The following is a 20,000-nucleotide window of genomic DNA, read 5'->3' as shown; positions in this document are numbered from 1 at the left end:
GGCATAATTTGCATCCTCATGCATAAACACAGAGAGTCCTTGATCCATCACTCTCCTGCGCCTGTGGCCTCCAGATGAACCTCCCTGTGCAGTGGGCTGTGCATAACAAGCACCCCACACAAGCAACAGCACCTCCACAATATACAGGACGTCAAGATAGGACATCAACACGCACCTCCACAATATACAGGACATCAACACGCACCTCCACAATATACAGGTCATCAACACACACCTCCACAATATACAGGACATCAACACACACCTCCACAATATACAGGACATCAACACGCACCTCCACAATATACAGGACATCAACACGCACCTCCACAATATACAGGACGTCAACACGCACCTCCACAATATACAGGATGTCAACACGCACCTCCACAATATACAGGACATCAACACGCACCTCCACAATATACAGGACATCAACACACACCTCCACAATATACAGGACATCAAGATAGGACATCAACACGCACCTCCACAATATACAGGACATCAACACACACCTCCACAATATACAGGACATCAAGACAGATTTTTTTTTCCTCTGTGATTTCTGCAACAATTAGATGATGATTTAAAAACGATGGGGGGGGGGGACACACACACACACACACACACACTTCACTTGTCATCTATCTATCTATCTATCTACACTGAGCAGATGAGCGGAGAGCAGCATTGGAGTTGCTGTAATAAACATAATGCTTTCCGAGCCCAGCCGGCCACTGGCTCATCACAGCCTAACTGGTGAGGAAGAGGTGATTCTGCAGTCAGCTCGCTTTGGGGAATACAGACTTCTGCTGAATGAAACTGCCTCTCGGAAATTACCGCAGTAGGATTCCATTTTTTTTTTTTGGTCCACTAGTTTTATTTGTTTGCTCCTCCCCTCTGTGAGGTCCAGTCTTGCTTGGGGAACCTTAATGGTTCCTTCTCAGAGTGTTTTTAAACACAAACTGCACCTGTAATAAACATCTTTTTGGTGCAGTTGCCAAGCAGGATTGCTGACCGTGGCAAGATGACTGCACGTGGCCCAGGCAGGGTTCTATTGTGTGGAGCTTTCTGTCCATGACAGAGCCATTATTAAAGGCGACGAGGCTTCATGAGACTCTTCATGAAAGCATCCTGGCAAATAATGAGCTCCTCATAAAAAGCCACCGCCGTCGCCAAAGTGTCTTTCATGACTTGCCCTAGATAGAGCCCAATTTATGCTAATGCTAGCACCCTGGGAGCTCAGATTTGCATGGGAGCCATGCATACGGCTAGCTTAATGACACGTGTGAAACTGTAGCACTGCAGCGGCTCCAGACACATCTAATGACTCCAGTACAAATACGGCATCACTCCCGCCAAGAACAAACAGCTTTTAAGAAATAAACAAGGACAGAGCACGGCAGCTTGCGATGAATTCAGACACGGGACATTAAGGGAAATGCGGGAAAAAAAAAACTGAATATGTTTGATTCAGTGTAGAACCGAGCCAAAGCGAATAATGTGTCCTTGCGCCATCTGTGGACTGCAGGGCCCCAGGCCATTAGAGGCCAGACTGTGAAGAGAATCCTCGGCTCTCGTCGAGACAGAACAATCTAGATCACAAATGATGACTACACGATGACGCACGGGGGTGGGTGGGGGGGGGGGGGGCTACGCGGTGGGCACTTACCTCCTCCCCCATGTGTGGTCGCCACGGTGGAAGATGACCAGGTTGTCGTCGGTGTCCAGAGCCAGACCGGACACTTGGCCCAGCTGCAGCGGCGCCTCGGGCCAGTCGACCACCTCCTCCAGATGAGCCCCTGAGGAGAGAGCACAGCACAGCAGAGCGCTTCAGCTTCAGAGGCCAACAACAACAACAACAACAACAACAACAACAACAACAACAACAACAACAACAGCAATGCTACACACAGGTAAGAGGTCCGCAGCTGATGGGAGTATGCTTGTGCTTTACAATGTGCAAAGTTTCCATGCAAAAATCATGCAAAAGATGAAGTGCCCTATCTCATTCTTAAAGTAACTCGCTTAATAACCACCTTGTTTGTTTCATAACCGTGTCCTGACAGGGGGAAGACCGAAAGGGCCAGTCTAATGACATGGATGGCGCAGAAGGCCCTGAGAGTTTAACCATGACAGATCACTCCGTCTGATCACTCATGTCTTGCCGGGATGGGATGGGAGCGATCGGATTTGTCCTAGTAAACCCGACACAAGTTTGCGTGTTCACATGTAACGTGAATCGTGATAAAGTTCTCGGATGATAAACAGACTGTGATGTTGCGTAATTAACGTAACTTTCTTACGTGTTTGTTTTTCATAGTCAGTGGTGAGTAGTTTGGACATCAAGGATCTGTAACGTCTACTAAGACACTGCAATTCATCAAAATGCTCCTTTTGAGATACACTGACTCTGTACAAAGGGGTGCCTGAATTCAAATCAGAGGACTGTGTTGCTAGGACATTTCACGTAATCCACCGGCTAATAACACAGACATGCCACTACAGGATGTCTAGCAATACTTATAAGGGTTAACGTTGCGATACACGGAACAATTATTTGATCAGTGAGAAACTGGGATCTTGCATTCGGCAGAGAGAGTGCTGGTTTGAAATTGGCAGCGTTGCGATTCTGAAGATTACATTTTTGCCGAAGCAAGCATCATGCAAAGTAGAAATCTCACGCATGCAAAAGGAGGCAGAAAAAAAAAAAAAAACACTTTCTACAAGATTCAGGCCTCATTTTGGACCGCAGCTGGTCTGCAGTCAGTGTTTAACTCCACAAACTATTGGTCTTTCTAATTAGCTACGGTCTGTGGGAGAGGCTGCGGTAAGCCCAGGCCAGACAGCAAACGCGGCCAAAAGAATGATCGTCGCCATTCCATCTCAGAGATTTAGACGCTCTAGAATTCACAACAACAAAGCCAAGAAATTCCAAGAATGCACCTATTATTAAAATCAACTGTGTCCCGTAAACAACATGTCAAAGGGAGGGAAAGCTGTAAAGGCATGAATGGCTTATGTCCACGATGAATGATTATCATAATACTGCTGTTTACTGATTCAAAAAAAGAAAAGAAACACATTGACTGGTCAGCAGCCTGGGAACGGAAACAGCGGTGAAGGAAATGAGTTGCATTGAAAGCAATGGTGGCGGCAGCGTGTGTGTGTGTGTGTTTTTTAAATGGATTAACAGAGACTTAGAGTCTTGCCAGGGAAACACTACCCAGTATTTAAATAATATCTGGCCATGTCTGTTGTTAAACGGAAGATACAACTTAAATGGCCTGAAACAAATATCCAGTGATCTCCGGATACTGATAGCTACTATAACACATGCTACCATCCCCCCCCCCCCCCCCCCCCTCCCTCACCCCCATGTCTTTGACAGAAGGCAACAAAAGCAGCTAGCGACGCCTGCTTGTCAACACATGTGAAGCCATTTCCTACCACACAAGGTAAGCTGATTTAAAAAAAAGAAAAAAAAGGGAAAAAAAAGCAATCGACTTCTGCCTCTCCATTTCCTGTCACCTGCTAACAGTCCATGGACAGACTCAAGGGCAAGACTCGGAAAGCCTCACACAGAGTGGGAAGAGACGCTTCTATGAGTTATTCCTGGGAAAGATCTCATGGGGAATAACAATTATTAGACCCGGCAAAGAGATTCTCGCTTTTCACACCGGGGTGAGGGAGCGGGGGGCGGGGGGCGTGAGGGGGCGGGGGGGTGTGAGGGAGCGGGGGCGGGTGGGCGGGGGGGGGGGCGACGCGGGGAGGAAATGCATGAAATGTAATTTCTCTCCCGTCTGTTCACCCTGGGTAATTGAATCTCCCAACTGGATCAATAGCGGCGTCATGGCAAGCCAATAGGAAGCATCCTGTGATGTCACAAAAAAATGTCACATGGGATGTGGATGTGAAGTCAAACACGGGCACCAGACGCACGAGGACACAAGCCCACTAAAGCCCTGAACTCACTGAAGAGTTTTCACACTCGCTCACTGAACGTGCTCTCGATTGCACCGGGGGGTGAGATGCTTAGCGAGTACATGCTGGGACTGCCATGCCAGTGGTTTGTTTGTTTTTCCAACGTTAGCCAGGCAAGCATTTGCATTTTCACTCAAGCACTGAACGTCGTTAACAAACTGGGAAACTTGGTGCCGGTCCAACCACCATGTATTGTATTTGTCTATCGTTTAAAATCAGCAATCTCGTTAAACTTCAATTATTATTCCAATCCAACATTGGCCTGATTCTCTGACTGCATCTAAAACTGTATCCAACCCAACGACACGCCAAACACGTCATGTGACTCAGCTCACACACACACGTGTGACTTCCTGCCAGCGTGTCGTTGATGAGGCGAAACCCGGGCTGCATGGAAACGCAATTGATCCGGACATTAGAGGCATAATGACGACAATGAGATGGAACGGCGTGTGCACCCGCGATGAATTCAACAACAAAAAGCGTGTATGGATTGGATTAGATGAAAAGCAATCGATTTCGCCTTGAAAGCGGTGTTAAGATGCTCTGCATCCACACACACCTCCCCTCCCCTCCCCTCCCCTCCCCTCCCCTCCCCCCTCCCACCCTTGAGAAGAATCAACCCACCTGTGTCATCGGCCTTGGCCACAACAGTAGCGGGCCGCACGACCGGCATAATCCTGCTCGTAGACGGCCTGACCGTGGACTCTAACTGGTGGAACTTGTGCACCCTGTCCCTCACCAGCACAGGGTTGCCTCTCTGATTGTAGCCTATCCTTGCACTGGCCCAGTCTTTCTGTGGCATAAAGCTCTCGAGCAGATCCGCCCGGGCTCGCTCGACCTCGCCGGGGTCATACTCATGCACGTGGACAACGTCCTCCCTCCCCCTCCCCCTTAAGAGTTTGGAGAGGAGGGAGTAGAAGTCACCTGCACGGGGGCGAGAGAGAAGAGAAAAGAAAAACAACAACAACAACAGGAAGAGAGAGAGAGAGAGAGAGTGAGAGAGGGAGAGAGAGAGAGAGAGAGGGAGAGAGGAGGGAGAGAGAGAGAGAGAGAGAGAGAGAGAGGGAGGAAGAGAGAGAGAGGGAGGGAGGGAGAGAGAGAGAGAGAGAGAGAGAGAGAGAGAGGGGAGAAGAGAGAGAGAGAGAGAGAGAGAGAGAGAGGAAGAGAGAGAGAGAGAGAGAGAGAGAGAGAGAGAGGGGAGAAGAGAGAGAGAGAGAGAGAGAGAGAGAGAGAGAGAGAGAGAGAGAGAGAGAGAGGGAGAGAGAGAGAGAGAGAGAGAGGGAGGGGAGAAGAGAAGCAGAACAAGAGTGGGCGGGGTGTGAATTACGTGGAGAAGCAGAGAGAAACACAAGTGTCTAAGACTTGCCTAAGATCGGCAAGGTGATGTCATTCTTTCACAGATTTCTTAAGTTCGTCTACATAATGGGTCCTCTAAAACAAACTGATATATATATATATAAATAGCCACCAGGCTGAATCATGCGCTGACCAGATTGTTATATCACACCAACTTAATAAATCAGGTTAGATCATTCAAGTAACTCAAACAAAAGAAATGCGGTAAAGAATGACATCTGCACAAACAGTGCCGAGCAGATAAAAGTGGTCTGTTAACGTTAACTACAGAAGGAAAGAGAAGGAAAGAGATAGAGTAAGACATAAAGACATATACAGGTACAGAAAGGCATTTCTAGGAGAAGGCGAATCACTGTTTGGCTCACAACATATACCAGATAACTTCATCCCTGAGTCCCTATCCCAGTAAACTAAACAAGTGAAGAGATTAGGGTCAATTCAATTACAAGTAGAGTTCATTCAGGGACTTTCATGGGCATGGAACTAAAAAGGTTTTAAACCCCTTCTTGGAGCAGTTTACTCTGATATTCTTTTAAAGGCGTATTTCCTTTTAAACTCGACATGACGAACTGGTTAAGATAAGCTTGAGAGAGTTCTACTACTCCGGAATCCGAGATGCAATACAATACTTGGGACGGATCTTTCCGGATTTCCGGATTCTGGACGGCTGCCCTTACTCGTCCCATTATTCCTCCCCTACCCACAATGCTACGGGAGGCACAGTGTCATTGTACATGACAGCTCCTCGCCACAGAAAAGGTCAGCTCCTCATTAAAAAAAAACACAGCTCTGGCTTCCAACACTTTTCATTAAAACATCCCAGAGACCTCCTCCGTCTCAGACTGAGACCTGCGCCGCATCTCAAGTGGATGGACCTCCATGCACATCAGCTTTAATAGATCAGCCTGAAAGCCCATTAGGCTTATACAGCATCTGGGCGTGTAATGAGCACCAACACCAACACCATCACCAACACCAACACCATCACCAACACCAACACCAACACCAACACCAACACCAACACCAACACCACCTCTGTCTCTGGGAGTGTAATGAGCACCGTCACCAACACCACCACCACCGCCTCCACAAAGCAGCAGCTCAGGTTTCATTCAATTTTGGGCATCACAGCTGGGAAACTGGACCGCATAGAGCCAAAATGATTCCTGATAAATGCACAGCATTATGAGATGGGGGGGTGCTCTCTCTCTCTCTGTGTGTGTGTGTGTGTGTGTGTGTGTGTGTGTGTGTGTGTGTGTGTGTGTGTGTGTGTGTGTGAGGTGGCAGGGCCCGGTTTGTGCTGGCTCCGCCTCCAGAGTGATGTATGAGCTCGGAGCCTCTTCTTATTTATTGAGCTCATCCATCAGTGAGTGAGTGTGTGTGTGTGTGTGTGTGTGTGTGTGTGAGTGTGTGAGTGTGAGTGTGTGTGTGTGTGTGTGTGTGTGTGTGTGTGTGTGTGTGTGTGAGTGTGAGTGTGTGTGTGTGTTAATGTATGTGTGTGTGTGTGTGTGTGTGTGTGTGTGTAAGTGTGTGTGTCAGTGAGTGCGGGGGCAAATACAGCCAGACAACACACCGGGCCCTGACTGACAGGCCCGGAATTTGTGTCCTAATAACAGCAAAGGCAAATATAGCCAGTGATTTATCAAGCTGTCTGGCGGGGACCCAGGGAGCCTGAGAGATAATGACAGTCTCACGTTCAGGGTACCACCACTGCTGCTGCTGCTGCGGAGAGATGGAGGAGGAGGAGAGGAGGAGGAGAGGAGGAGGAGAGGAGGAGAGGAGGAGGAGAGGTAGAGGTGGCATAATCCTTGTTTTCACACCTAATCTCATTAAAAGTGGTATTTACTGGGTAAGCAGTGGAGAAAGAAAATGGCTGGTGTAGACATCTTGGGATGTAATCTCACCTTGAACATTTGTTTTAGCTTTTTTTACAACATTGATTTAACTTTAAACAGACTTTAAGTGTAATGCTTTAAATGCACTGTTATCTACAAATCTGTTTCAATTCAAATGATTTAGGATTATGCTGATATCCACCCTCTGCACAGAGGGCGAGGGAAGGAGAGCGCCAGAGATCACAGCCCAGAGATCACAGCCTGTTTCACTGCCCTCCAAGGGCTCCACATGTGACTGATCTTTGTCAAAGGGAATCCAAAGCCTGCCTTCACGGAGAGAAACAGATGTGCTGGACACTCACTCAGTCTTTCAGTCGGAAAAAGGAAAAAAAAAACAGAAGCAACTCGCAGCTCCTCAAAGGGTGGGCCCTCTGCTGAGTGATGGCTTCCTCGACCAATAGAGCCATCAGCCTGACTGGCTGTCACTGTTCCCATGCAGGAACCATGGCAACAGGACAAACCCTAGGTTGCTGCGGGCAACCAAAGCAAACCAATGGGGAGCTGTTTACATTGCGCTCTCCTGAATGTGCTGGAGAGCCTGCTATCGAAATGGACGTGAGAGAGGTTGAGAATGTGGTGTTCCTCCATGGCTGAACAAATCAATGGGCAAACAGCTGGTTATGTTAATATTACACCAAGCCGACCACACGAAACAAAACTGGTTAAGTTAATATTACACCAAGCCGACCAGAACAAAACAAAACTGGTTAAGTTTATATTACACGACCACACAAAACAAAACTGGTTAAGTTAATATTACACTAAGCCGACCAGAACAAAACAAAACTGGTTAAGTTAATATTACACCAAGCCGACCAGAACAAAACAAAACTGGTTAAGTTAATATTAAACTAAGACGAAGACGACCACACAAAACAAAACTGATGCAACATCCTGCAGTTGAAAGGTCAGTAATATTGCGGAGCCAGACTAGAACACCAGTGATTCCACTGTCACCTTAGATACAAGTCAGCTGACTCTTTACAGGAAGTAATCAACGAAAAATGTTCTCCTTCAATGGATGGGAGACAAAAGCCAAAAGAAGCTGATTCGGTTTCTGATTGACTCAGGGATTTGGCAAAGCTGAATGGCTTAGACTGTTTGCCCAGAGCGTTGCCTGAACACACAACTCTGATGCAATACAGTGGCCGCACTCCTCTCCACCTCCTGAATGGCCGAGCGCACAACGGCCAATCTCGTCGCAGGATAATGGCCCTGAGAGGCTGCACTACAGAAAAACAAGGACAAAAACAAGGGGAAGCAGCATTGTTCTGGGAAGGTCATAGGTCATATCTGTTGGGCGAGGGCCCTCAGCTCAGTGGCGAGTGTGACTCAAGATGGCTGTTTTGTGCCAACATGTGTGAGTGTGGGTGTCAAGTGTGTGTGTGTGTGTATGAAAAATATATATATATATATATATATATATGTGTAAGTGTGTGTTTGAGTGTGTGTTTGAGTGGGTTTCTCTAGCAGGAAGAGACTAACAAAGCCGCTCGGCAGCATCTGCCTAATAGTCGTGGGGGGACGTGAAGCACGCCCTTGTGTTCTTGTGTACAGCATGTGTGATGTTGTTTGGGCAGAACCGCGCAGTCATCACTCCAGGGCGGGGTAATGGAGCGATGGAGCCAGCGGAAAACAATGAGCCGTCTTAATGGCAGCGCCTCCCGGAGGAACGCGGGTGCAATCTGCTCCCGTTATTAAAAAGAGGCAGAAAAAAAAAGGGAAAGCATCCGACAGCTTGGTGCGCGGCCTCGGAGTGGCGTCGAAGAACAGCAGCGCCGGCGATGAGGCTCATTACGTTCTGTTCCGTTCCGTTCCGGGTGCCAACGCGTTCTCTACCCTCCACGGGCCAGCGCATGGTACTGGAACGCTGGTGGCACTAAGGAGTCCTCGCCAGCTCAAACATTCAGCAGACTCTTTTTAATGTAAATTGTTTTGGGGGATATCTGTTCATGACAGACAGTGTAATGATGCAAAGCAGAGTAATGAATGTTGATCCATGAATAAATAGTCAGCTGTCGGAGTAGCTGTGTGGGAAAGAAGGGCTTGTTTAATTAGCGGTTGCAATCACCGTGAGAACAGGGTGATTTTTGTTATGACAACCTGATCTGTCTTCACTCGTTAGCTTAACGTGTAACTGAGCACTGCTTAACGTCTTTTAGGGGGGGGGGCCAGGCTGCACATCTCTGGGTAGGTGAGAGAGAGGACGAGCCTCAGCAGGCACAGCTGCATGAAAGCGCCTGGTTCTGATGATTGGAAAATGTGCGACGGGCAAACGCACACGGCCCCCCACTGCGCTCCCCCAGCAGGTGTCCGGAGATTAAAGGAGCCGTGTCCCAGACTGCTCCCTAATGAACACACACAGAATAAAGTGTAACAACATCAAAGGGCCGCGGCTGAGGCAACAGCCCAGGCCCGCTCTCCGCACCGGGCCCCCCAAGGGCAGGGTTCCGTCTTCTGCCACCTCCTTCCTACTCCCAGCCGTCTGTCTATTGGTCTATCCGTCGCCATGGCGAGGACGATGGACAAGAGCAGGCATTCGCTATCAAGATGACCAGTGTTGTTTGTAAACAGCCCCTCCACGGGGGGGGGGGGGGGGGTCTGACCACGCCGCATTTGTTACTGCGCACGAGTTAAGAGATAACGGCGTGAAGGTGAGAAACATCATGCATCCTTGTGTGTGACGCGAGGTGATGAGAGAGGTAACCATAGCAACAGGCTTCCAAACGTCAGTGCCGACTTCCCAAGTGCCTAGACCTCCTTGTTTTCATTTTCACTCGTATCTACCCCCCACCCCCCCCTCCCCTTCCACTGCTTGTGTTCATAAGATGCCATCAAATATCATCCTAGTCCCCACTGGACACATTGCATGAGGTTAAATATCATCTAGTCCCCACTGGACACATTGCATAAGGTTAAATAACGGCACAGTATTGAACAGTGGTTCTAGACCGGAGTGAGAGCTGATGAACGGACTCCCCACGGAGTCCGATCTACGGGGTCGATCTCCAAGGCAACTCACCCTGATCGAGGCCATCCTCCTCCGCTCGCTTGGGCTCTGGAGGGGCAGAGTCGTCCTGGTGATCTTAAACGTTTGAGAGAGAAGAAAGTCATGGTAATATCACAGCACAAGCCATTCAGGTATGACAAAACCCTAATCTCGATCTCTATAAATAAGGTTGTGAGGACAGTGTCTAAGGTTCTGCAAAGACCTTGTGCGTGCTATGAAGGCCCAAAACCCATAAATAACGTCTATGTGCTCATATCGCAGTGACCACTTGTATATTGACTTAATGTAGAGAGTTTAGACGTGCCTTACAATAGCCTATTATACAAAGGAAATATACTGCAGCCAGCAGAAACATACAAGCAGGAAATTCTTTCCGACCTCAGTTTTTTGCAAATTGCACATTTAGAAGATCACGAAATGGCATAGTTGTACTTCCCTATTACATCAGAGCACACTTAGACAAACTAAACACATCTCCTCATCTTCTGAAGCACATTAGCATGTAGTAGGCTTCCCGTTTAGTCAAAAGGAGCTGGGTTGGTATCTTTTAATGATCAGAGGATCTATGATCCGTCCTCTGGAAGTCATCTCACTGCATGTGCAGAGCTGGTAAACAGAGAAGTTTCCGGAGACGTGTGTGAACATGTTACCTGTTCCGTGGCCCCCGCCGCCCCCGCCGCCCCCGTGCATCATGTTCATCATCATCATGTGGTCTTGGGGAACAGGGATGGGGACGTTGGCCTCGGGGGGGATGTGTCTGAAGAGGTCGCTGGGCCCGTGCTCCATGCAGTCCATGTAGGGCACCGCGTGCTTGCTCTCCATGTAATACATGACGTAGAAGTTACACATCTCGTCCTCCGAGGTCCCACTGCGGCAGAAGAACAAGGAGAACATTTACATTTACATTTAGTCATTTAGTCATTTAGCAGACGCTTTTATCCAAAGCGACTTACAATGTATACACATTTTACATTTTACACTGATGGCACACTGCACATCAGGAGCAATTAGGGGTTCAGTGTCTTGCTCGAGGACGCTTCGACAGGGAATCGAACTAGCAACCTTCTGATTACTAAACGACTTCTCTACCTCCTGTACCACTGTCGCCCCATAGAACATGGAGAACACGGAGACCATGGAGAACATGGCCAGGTTAACACAGCAGAGTGACGAGGAGCTCATACACAGGAGATCTAGAATGTTCTTCTGTTATCTTATTCAAAAACACTTAGTTAGCCGTTTTCAATTCACTAACTACCTGTTGTTGGTTGATTGAACAGAAAAGGTGTATTTTCCAAGAGAGCCTAGATCTAAACTCGATCACTTCACACTCTTCTAAGATAGACCAAGTCAACCAGACTGTAATATAGCGTTACATTTATTAGAGGACCAGAACAAGTAAGATGTATATTTTCTCTGGAAATTCTTCCCACATGAAGGGAAAGGTCAAATGCATCCAATTATCAGCCTTCTATGGATCAGAGGTCACTATAAACAATTCCATTTGGCAAGGATGTTCCCACAAGTCGATTTTTAAATCAATGCTCTTAATTAAAACAGCACTAACTTCACAGTCTCCCTTTCTCTCTCTCCATCTCTCTCTCTCTCTCGCTCTCTCTCCCTCCCTCCCTCTCTCTTTTTCTCTCTCTCTTTCTTTCCCCCTCTCCCTCTCTCGCTCTCCCTCTCCTTCTCCTTGTTGACAATAAGGGGAGGTGAGTGTATGTGTGAGAGAGAACGAGAGCGAGAGCGAGAGCGAGAGCGAAAGAGAAAGGGAGAGGGCGAGCGGGGGCGGCCACACTTCCTGGGAAGATGCGTCAGAGAACATTCCCCTGCTACCGCCGTGCCTCGCTCACAATCACCATAGCAACAGGAGTGACAGGGCGCACACACACACACACACACACACAGGCGCGCACACACACACACAGACACAACATGACAGGGCCTGGGTGAAGAAAAAGAGGAGGTTTCTGGTCATGAAAAATGCAGCAGACTCCTGGGACACCCCGAGAGAGTTTGGCTGGGCTTAGATTCTCTGAGTGCTGGTGTGCTCATACATACAGTCACACACACACACACACACACACACACACACACACTCACACACACACACTCACACACACACACACACACACACACACACTCACACACACACACACTCACACACACACACACACACACACACACACACTGTGTGTGTGACAGACTCAAGCAGGCATCTTCAGGGACCGTTGAGCAGGCCTGACTGATGAGGCATGCCACTCTGAGCAGGCAGCGGTACCCACAGCGGCTGCTCTCCAACACTCACACAGACACACACACACACTCTCACACACTCTCACGCACACTCGCACACACACTGGTAGGACGGGTACAGACAAGCGCACACCATGCAAAACAGCTTCAGGGGAGCTTTCAGGCATGGCCCAAAGAACACAGAGACGTTACACCACTCAGCATCAGGACCAAAGAGACCTCGCTGGATGTGCCTCAAAACTGAACCAGTGGAGACGGATGCAAACAAGACCAAGAAAATGGATTTGATACCCAGACCCAACATATCTTGATAAAATATGCAACCGTATCCGTGCAGATAGTCACTTCGGATCTGAAGCACCTGCTGAATGCATGAATGTGAGAGTGAAGTGCACGGAGCTTCCTCAACAGAAACGGACTGCTGAACAGCGCTGGAACAGTGTAGCTCTCCGGCAGAGCTGGCAGAAATCAGTGTACGGTGTGTGTGTGTGTGTGTGTGTGTGTGTGTGTGTGTGCGTGTGTGTGTGTGTGTGTGTGCAGAGGAGCAGGACTATGTGTGTGTGTGTGTGTGTGTGTGCGTGTGCGTGTGCGTGTGCGTGTGTGTGTGTGTGTGTGTGTGTGTGCAGAGGAGCAGGACTATGTGTGTGTGTGTGTGTGTGTGTGTGTGTGTGTGTGTGTGTGTGTGTGTGTGTGTGTGTGTGTGTGCAGAGGAGCAGGAGGAGGTGAATAAATCATGACTGGGGAGAGTAACTCACCCGATGCGCGTCTTTGTGGTTTTCCCTTCGCCGGTGAACACACAGCGGGCCGCCAGCGTGTCTCCGTACTCCACCGTGACGGAGTTGCTCGCCGGGTAAAACGCCTGGAAGGACAGGGACAGAAAGGAGAGAAAGACAAAGTTACAACTTACAACGCCCCATGAGCAAGGCAGCCATTTTGTCCAAACAGAAAACTGGTTTCCAGACAGTGTTTTTCTCCTGAATAACACAGCCATAGCAGCACCAGCACACACACACACACCAGTCTATTATACACACACACACACACACACACACACACACACACACACAGATCAGCACACACACACCAGTCTATTATACACACACACACACACACACACACACACACACACACAGCCAGAGCAGCACCAGCACACACACACCAGTCTATTATACACACACACACACACACACACACACAGCCAGATCAGCACCAGCAGCCAACAGAGATGGCAGTGAAAAGGGACAACGGCAAATATGAATTTACGGAACCTTGTAAAGATGACATTTCCAGTACAGACAAATCAGAGTGGGTTTAATCCTTTAAGCAAAAAAAAAAAAAACTAATCAGGAGTGGGCAAAAAGTCAGAAACCATTTTCACTGTGATGCATTTTTGAGTCCCAAAAATCAATATACTTATCTATCTACAAGAGGAGACGCTTTTAAAGTTTAATAAAAAAAAGTATGTTAGCAGATTTCCATGTGCTTAGCTAAAGTAAAGTGAATCTCTCTCAAGGGCAAAAGTAATTTCATGGTTCAGATGACACCTAAGTGGCAAAGGATCAGTGTTTCTCGCACCGTCGCACCGGGGGATTTGAACAAGTCTGAGGTTGAACAAACGGTGTTTCCAAATCTAATAGTTTGTCAAAAGTCCACAGTATCATGTACATGCAGAGTGGCCAAAAGACTGATGATGATGATGATGATGATGATGAAATGTGGACAATGGTAGTAAAAACCCTGTATTAGACTAAAACAATCAGAAAGCTTCAGTCAGCAGCAAGACAAACAACAGCTTTATTCTGGGCACCAAATATTCTGATTCAGATTCTGATGAGGAGGAGGGCTTCTCAAGCGAGGGAGGGAGGTACTGTTAATTAATATTCTTATGGGAAATTGTGTGTTGTTTTTTTTTTTTTTTCAAAAGTAAGACAAATGTTAGTTACACACAAAGGTGCGATTACAGAATGGTGGCCGGTAAAAAAATGTGCCTCGTAAAATGTTGAATGGTTGGATGAAGAAAATGTCTACACTGTACTACAGCATTATAAAGCTTTATGTTCATTTACAAATAGTTATATAGACTTAAGTCAGTCGCTATGATGCATTATGGATATGTTATAAACATTTATGAATGTGTTTATCGTGCTATGTGGATACTGAGTTTGAATAAAGTGTTACCAAAATGTTAAAACAGTATCATTACATGTACAATGATCTCCTTAAATCATTACATGTACAATGATCTCCTTAAATCATTACATGTACAATTATCTCCTTAAATCATTACATGTACAATGATCTCCTTAATTCTCAAACTGGGTGTCATTTCCCATGTGACTTTTACTGCACTGCTGTGAGTTGGGCTTTTGGCCCCACACACACACACACACACACACACACACACACACACACACACACACACACACACACACACACACACACACACACACACACACACACACACACACACGCACACGCACACGCACACCACACACACACAAACACACACACACACACACACACCACACACACACCACACACACACACGCACACAGACTGCTGAGAGTTGGGCTTTCAGAGGTCTGATCCCCAGCATTGCCCTCGTATGTGGTTACATAATCAATCAAACAGCAAGATTGTGTATTGCTCATTGCTGTGTGAGTTGCCATGATGACTGCAATGCATGCAGGGTAGGAGTGTTGAGGTGTGAATGACTCTGCGGAACACTAGCGCGTAACACTAGCCGCTGCAGCGCTACATTGTCCATGTCCGTTCCTGTTTCACACGCAGGCAAGCGGGCAGGGCTGATGGCTCGTCCACGGGAGCGCTGACACTGAGCTGGAACACTGGGAGTTAGAAGGCCACTGGATCCACGCTCAAGGCGGAAGGGGACGCTCATTAGGTTCCTCAGCTGGGGTGGGGGTTGGGGTTGCACGACAATAATAATAATAATAAATAAATGCTATTTTCATCCCAGCGAGTTTTCATCTCCTGTTTTTCATGCTGTCTTGGGCCAGCCTGCCAAATGACAAGGGTTGGGAGGGTGTGTGTGTGTGTGTGTGTGTGTGTGTGCGTGTGTGTGTGTGTGCGTGAGGGCCAGCATGCCGAATGACGAGGGTTGGGAGGGTGGAAATGTCTGAACAAGATAAATCCAAGACCAAATGATGCGATGTCAAATGTCTCCTGGTGGCTTGTGCTGCTGAATCCCCATGTTTATGAACCCCACACTGATTGAAACGCTTGATTGGATTAATCAGCATCAGCACCTGGATCATCCCTTTCAGTAAAGCCACAGCACACAGCCCCAGCTGCATAACAACCGTGACCTGCAGTGCAGTTTCACATTTCATCAGAGCTGGACCAGAAAACAAGCAATGGGGTGTGTGTGTGTGTGTGTGTGTGTGTGTGTGTGTGTGTGTGTGTGTGTGTGTGTGTGAATGTGTGTATGTGTGTGTGTGTGTGTGTGTGTGTGTGTGTGTGTGTGTGTGTGTGTGCGACATTGAAGGGGCCATGGACAAATAAACACAGCAAATCCAAACAAACGGATTTAATAAAAGACCATCCAATTAGAGCAGCGCCTGCGACGAACCAAGACGGATTCATCACATGGCCAGACGCATCGTATCAGCTCCCCCACACTGATCACAGATGCCCCCCCACACTGATGCCCCCCACACACTGATGCTACTCCACACTGATCACTGATGCTCCCACACACTGATCACTGATGCTACGCCACACTGATGCTCCAAACACACTGATGCTCCCACACACTGATGCTCCCACACACTGATGCTCCCACACACTGATGCTCCCACACACTGATGCCCCCCACACACTGATGCTCCCACACACTGATGCTCCCACACACTGATGCCCCCACACACTGATGCCCCCCACACACTGATGCTCCCACACACTGATGCCCCCCACACACTGATGCTCCCACACACTGATGCTCCCCAACACTGATCACAGATGCCCCCCACACACTGATGCCCCCCCACACACTGATGCTCCCACACACTGATGCCCCCACACACTGATGCTCCCACACACTGATCACTGATGCTCCCACACACTGATGCTCCCACACACTGATGCTCCCCACACACTGATGCTCCCCACACACTGATGCTCCCACACACTGATGCTCCGAGACACTGATGCTCCCACACACTGATGCTCCCACACACTGATGCCCCCAACACTGATGCCCCCCACACACTGATGCTCCCACACACTGATGCTCCGAGACACTGATGCTCCCACACACTGATGCTCCCACACACTGATGCCCCCAACACTGATGCCCCCAACACTGATGCCCCCCACACACTGATGCTCCCACACACTGATGCTCCCACACACTGATGCTATGCCTCACTGATGCTCCCACACACAGATGCCCCCACACACAGATGCTCCCACACACTGATGCTCCCCAACACTGATGCTCCCACACACTGATGCTCCCACACACTGATGCCCCCACACACTGATGCTCCCAACACTGATGCCCCCACACACTGATGCTCCCAACACTGATGCTCCCACACACTGATGCTCCCACACACTGATGCTCCCACACACTGATGCTCCCACACACTGATGCTATGCCTCACTGATGCTCCGAGACACTGATGCTCCCACACACTGATGCTCCCCAACACACTGATGCTACGCCACACTGATCACTGATGCCCCCCAACACTGATGCTCCCACACACTGATGCTCCCACACACTGATGCCCCCCACACACTGATGCTCCCACACACTGATGCTCCCACACACTGATGCTCCCACACACTGATGCTCCCCACACACTGATGCTCCCACACACTGATGCTCCCCACACACTGATGCTCCCCACACACTGATGCTCCCACACACTGATGCTATGCCTCACTGATGCTCCCACACACTGATGCTCCCCACACACTGATGCTATGCCTCACTGATGCTCCGACCGAGACACTGATGTGTCTTACGGGTTTCATCCATCCAGCACTCGGAGGCCTGCAGGCTCCACACATAGGCTTCTGACCATGACTGTCTCGCTTGATGGCTCCCACAGTGGATGCCTGCACGTGTTACTGTAGGCTCGCGGTGTTTTCAGGATCAATGCACTGCTAAATTGCTATATTGTTAAGTCAGTGCGTGTATGCGTGTGTGTGTGTGTGTGTGTGTGTGTGTGTGTGTTTGTGTGTGTGTGTGTGTGTGTTTGTGGTGCTCTTCCTAAGTCCAAACCCCCGAATGCATCATTTAACGACGGCCACTCACACACACACACACACACCATCTGCACTAGTGAATCGACTGAAGTGATGATTAGGGATGGATGTGAGTGTCACTGTTAGGCTTAGTATCCTCTCAACACCGAGCTTAGGAGCAGCGGGCCCATCATCAACATCAAAACTGCATTAAACTCACAGAACCAGATCAACACCCAGCTTAGGAGCAGAAGGCCCATCATCGACATCAAAACTGCATTAAACTCACAGAACCAGAACCAGCTGCTTTAAGTCCCATGGAAGGGTGGGAATGTTGCTGTTTGGGGCAGAACCAGCTGTTTTAAGTCCCAAGGAAGGGTGTGAATGTTGCTGTTTGGGGAAGGCTACATAGAGTGCACTGAGCTAACAGCATTTCTAGTCTACTGGGCCGCTACGTGGCGTTTAAAAAAAAAAAAAAAAAAAAAAGGTATGTACCTGCGGTAACTGGGGTGACTGACGTCCAATCAGGGTCCACTTTCCATCGCGAACTCTGTATCCACTGACCGCTTGACCTGTGAGAGGTACACAGCACACCTGAGTCATGCATCAGACTGAGAGGAGTACACAGTATAAGCAGACTGAGTACACAGTATAAGCAGACTGAGGAGTACACAGTATAAACAGACTGAGTACACAGTATAAGCAGACTTGGAGAAGTACACAGTATAAGCAGACTGAGTACACAGTATAAGCAGACTGAGAGGAGTACACAGTATAAGTGAATCCAGGGGAGCACTACTGCGTTTGAGTGACTGGCGTAAGCTCGTTCGGCACACTTACCCAGACGGTGTGTGTGGGTCCTGAAGGCAAAAGGGTGCATTGGATATGACTCGTAAGGACAGGCGATGTCTGCATTCGTCACTGTGGATGGGGCGAAGACAAAACAGCAGTGCGATCAATAACAGCACCTCGCCGTTTACAACAAAGGCAAAACAACAACAACAACAACAACACACACACACACACACACACACACAACTGTGAACAAGTGCAGAAAGCGCAAAATGCTGGTAAGACATCTTCATTTTCTGGGGCCGGAGGGCGGAGCAGAGGTGTGAAATGGCCAATCAGATAAAGACCCCAGGCAGAAGGCACACTCACACACACACACACATCTCCCTCCCACCAGGCAACAGTAATCTACAGGCAATGATTACCAAATCAGCAGGTCATTCAAAACGAAAAGAAAAGAAAAGAAAGAAAAAAACGGATGAGATAGTGCGTGGAGGACGCAAAGTGTTTCGATTCTTCCAGCCCTTCGGGGGGGGGGGGGGGGGGAGAGGTTCTGCCGAGGCTAAACGAGCCGAGAGGAGGGGGGAGATGGGGAGGAGAGGGGGAGGGGGGGGCAGGTTGGGAAGGGTCGTCCACTCACCTCTTTTCCCCGGGAGGATGACGGTGTCTACAGACATCATCAGGTACATGCCAGCAATGAAGGGCTGCCTGTGGGGATCAACAACACAGAGTGCTTAGGAGATGGACACGCCCACAACACAGAGATGGACACGCCCACAACACAGAGATGGACACGCCCACAACACAGATCGCTTAGGAGATGGACACGTCCGAAAACAGAACAACTGCATACTACTCTACAGGAATAGAGTAGCATAGGAGTAATCTATACGATTTACAATATAGTTATATAGTTGTAGTACATACTAGTATATTGCATACTACCACTACAAGTACTGCTGCTACAGATACTTATATCAATATTAATACTAATAATCAAGCATCGTGAAGATAAAATGGCGTAAACAAAAGTCGAAAGGACATGTCTGACAGATATATAATATACTGGTGAAAAGACATGTCTGACAGACACACGCACAGACACAGAAACACAGACACAGACACAGACACAGACACAGACACAGACACAGACACAGACACCCACACAGACACACTAACATCTTGCTGAATATCAGTGAAAACCAATCCAACAAAGAAGTACCCCCCAGAACATGGATCAGTTACATGAAGTCATTTCTAGGGCTGAACGATTAATTGCATTTGCGATTTAATCGCGATATGATAAAACGCGATTTTATAACCGCAACGTTCGCGATTTACGTGAAACGTGGTCTAAAAAAGTTTTTTTTCTTTTTTTTTTTTCTTAAAATGGTCAATTTTGCACACAGTGTTTAAAAAGTGCATGCCTTGTGTTTATTCTTACAATGACTTTGTTTAAATAACTTAAGTGCACAGTGGCAAAGCCA

General features: G+C 48.3%; 1 protein-coding gene across 3 annotated transcripts in view; it reads right to left on the bottom strand.

Annotated features, from left to right (window-relative positions):
• pam (peptidylglycine alpha-amidating monooxygenase) overlaps positions 1 to 20,000 on the bottom strand; it is a 66,403-nt gene that overhangs the window by 14,019 nt on the left and 32,384 nt on the right. For 2 of the 3 annotated variants that reach the window (XM_031578139.2, XM_031578140.2), the window contains exons 9-16: positions 19,154 to 19,221; positions 18,562 to 18,642; positions 18,217 to 18,293; positions 13,263 to 13,366; positions 10,902 to 11,119; positions 10,264 to 10,326; positions 4,615 to 4,914; positions 1,676 to 1,805 (exon numbers count right to left, since the gene is read on the bottom strand). In XM_031578139.2, the coding sequence (XP_031433999.1) occupies positions 1,676 to 1,805; positions 4,615 to 4,914; positions 10,264 to 10,326; positions 10,902 to 11,119; positions 13,263 to 13,366; positions 18,217 to 18,293; positions 18,562 to 18,642; positions 19,154 to 19,221 (1,041 nt within the window). The remainder of the gene's footprint in view (positions 1 to 1,675; positions 1,806 to 4,614; positions 4,915 to 10,263; positions 10,327 to 10,901; positions 11,120 to 13,262; positions 13,367 to 18,216; positions 18,294 to 18,561; positions 18,643 to 19,153; positions 19,222 to 20,000) is intronic. The other variant, XM_031578141.2, reaches the window with a different exon arrangement.

Source organism: Clupea harengus, chromosome 12 (genome assembly GCF_900700415.2).
Source record: "Clupea harengus chromosome 12, Ch_v2.0.2, whole genome shotgun sequence".
In the NCBI taxonomy this organism is placed as follows: Eukaryota; Metazoa; Chordata; class Actinopteri; order Clupeiformes; family Clupeidae; genus Clupea; species Clupea harengus.
This window is presented reverse-complemented; position numbering and strand designations above follow the sequence as displayed.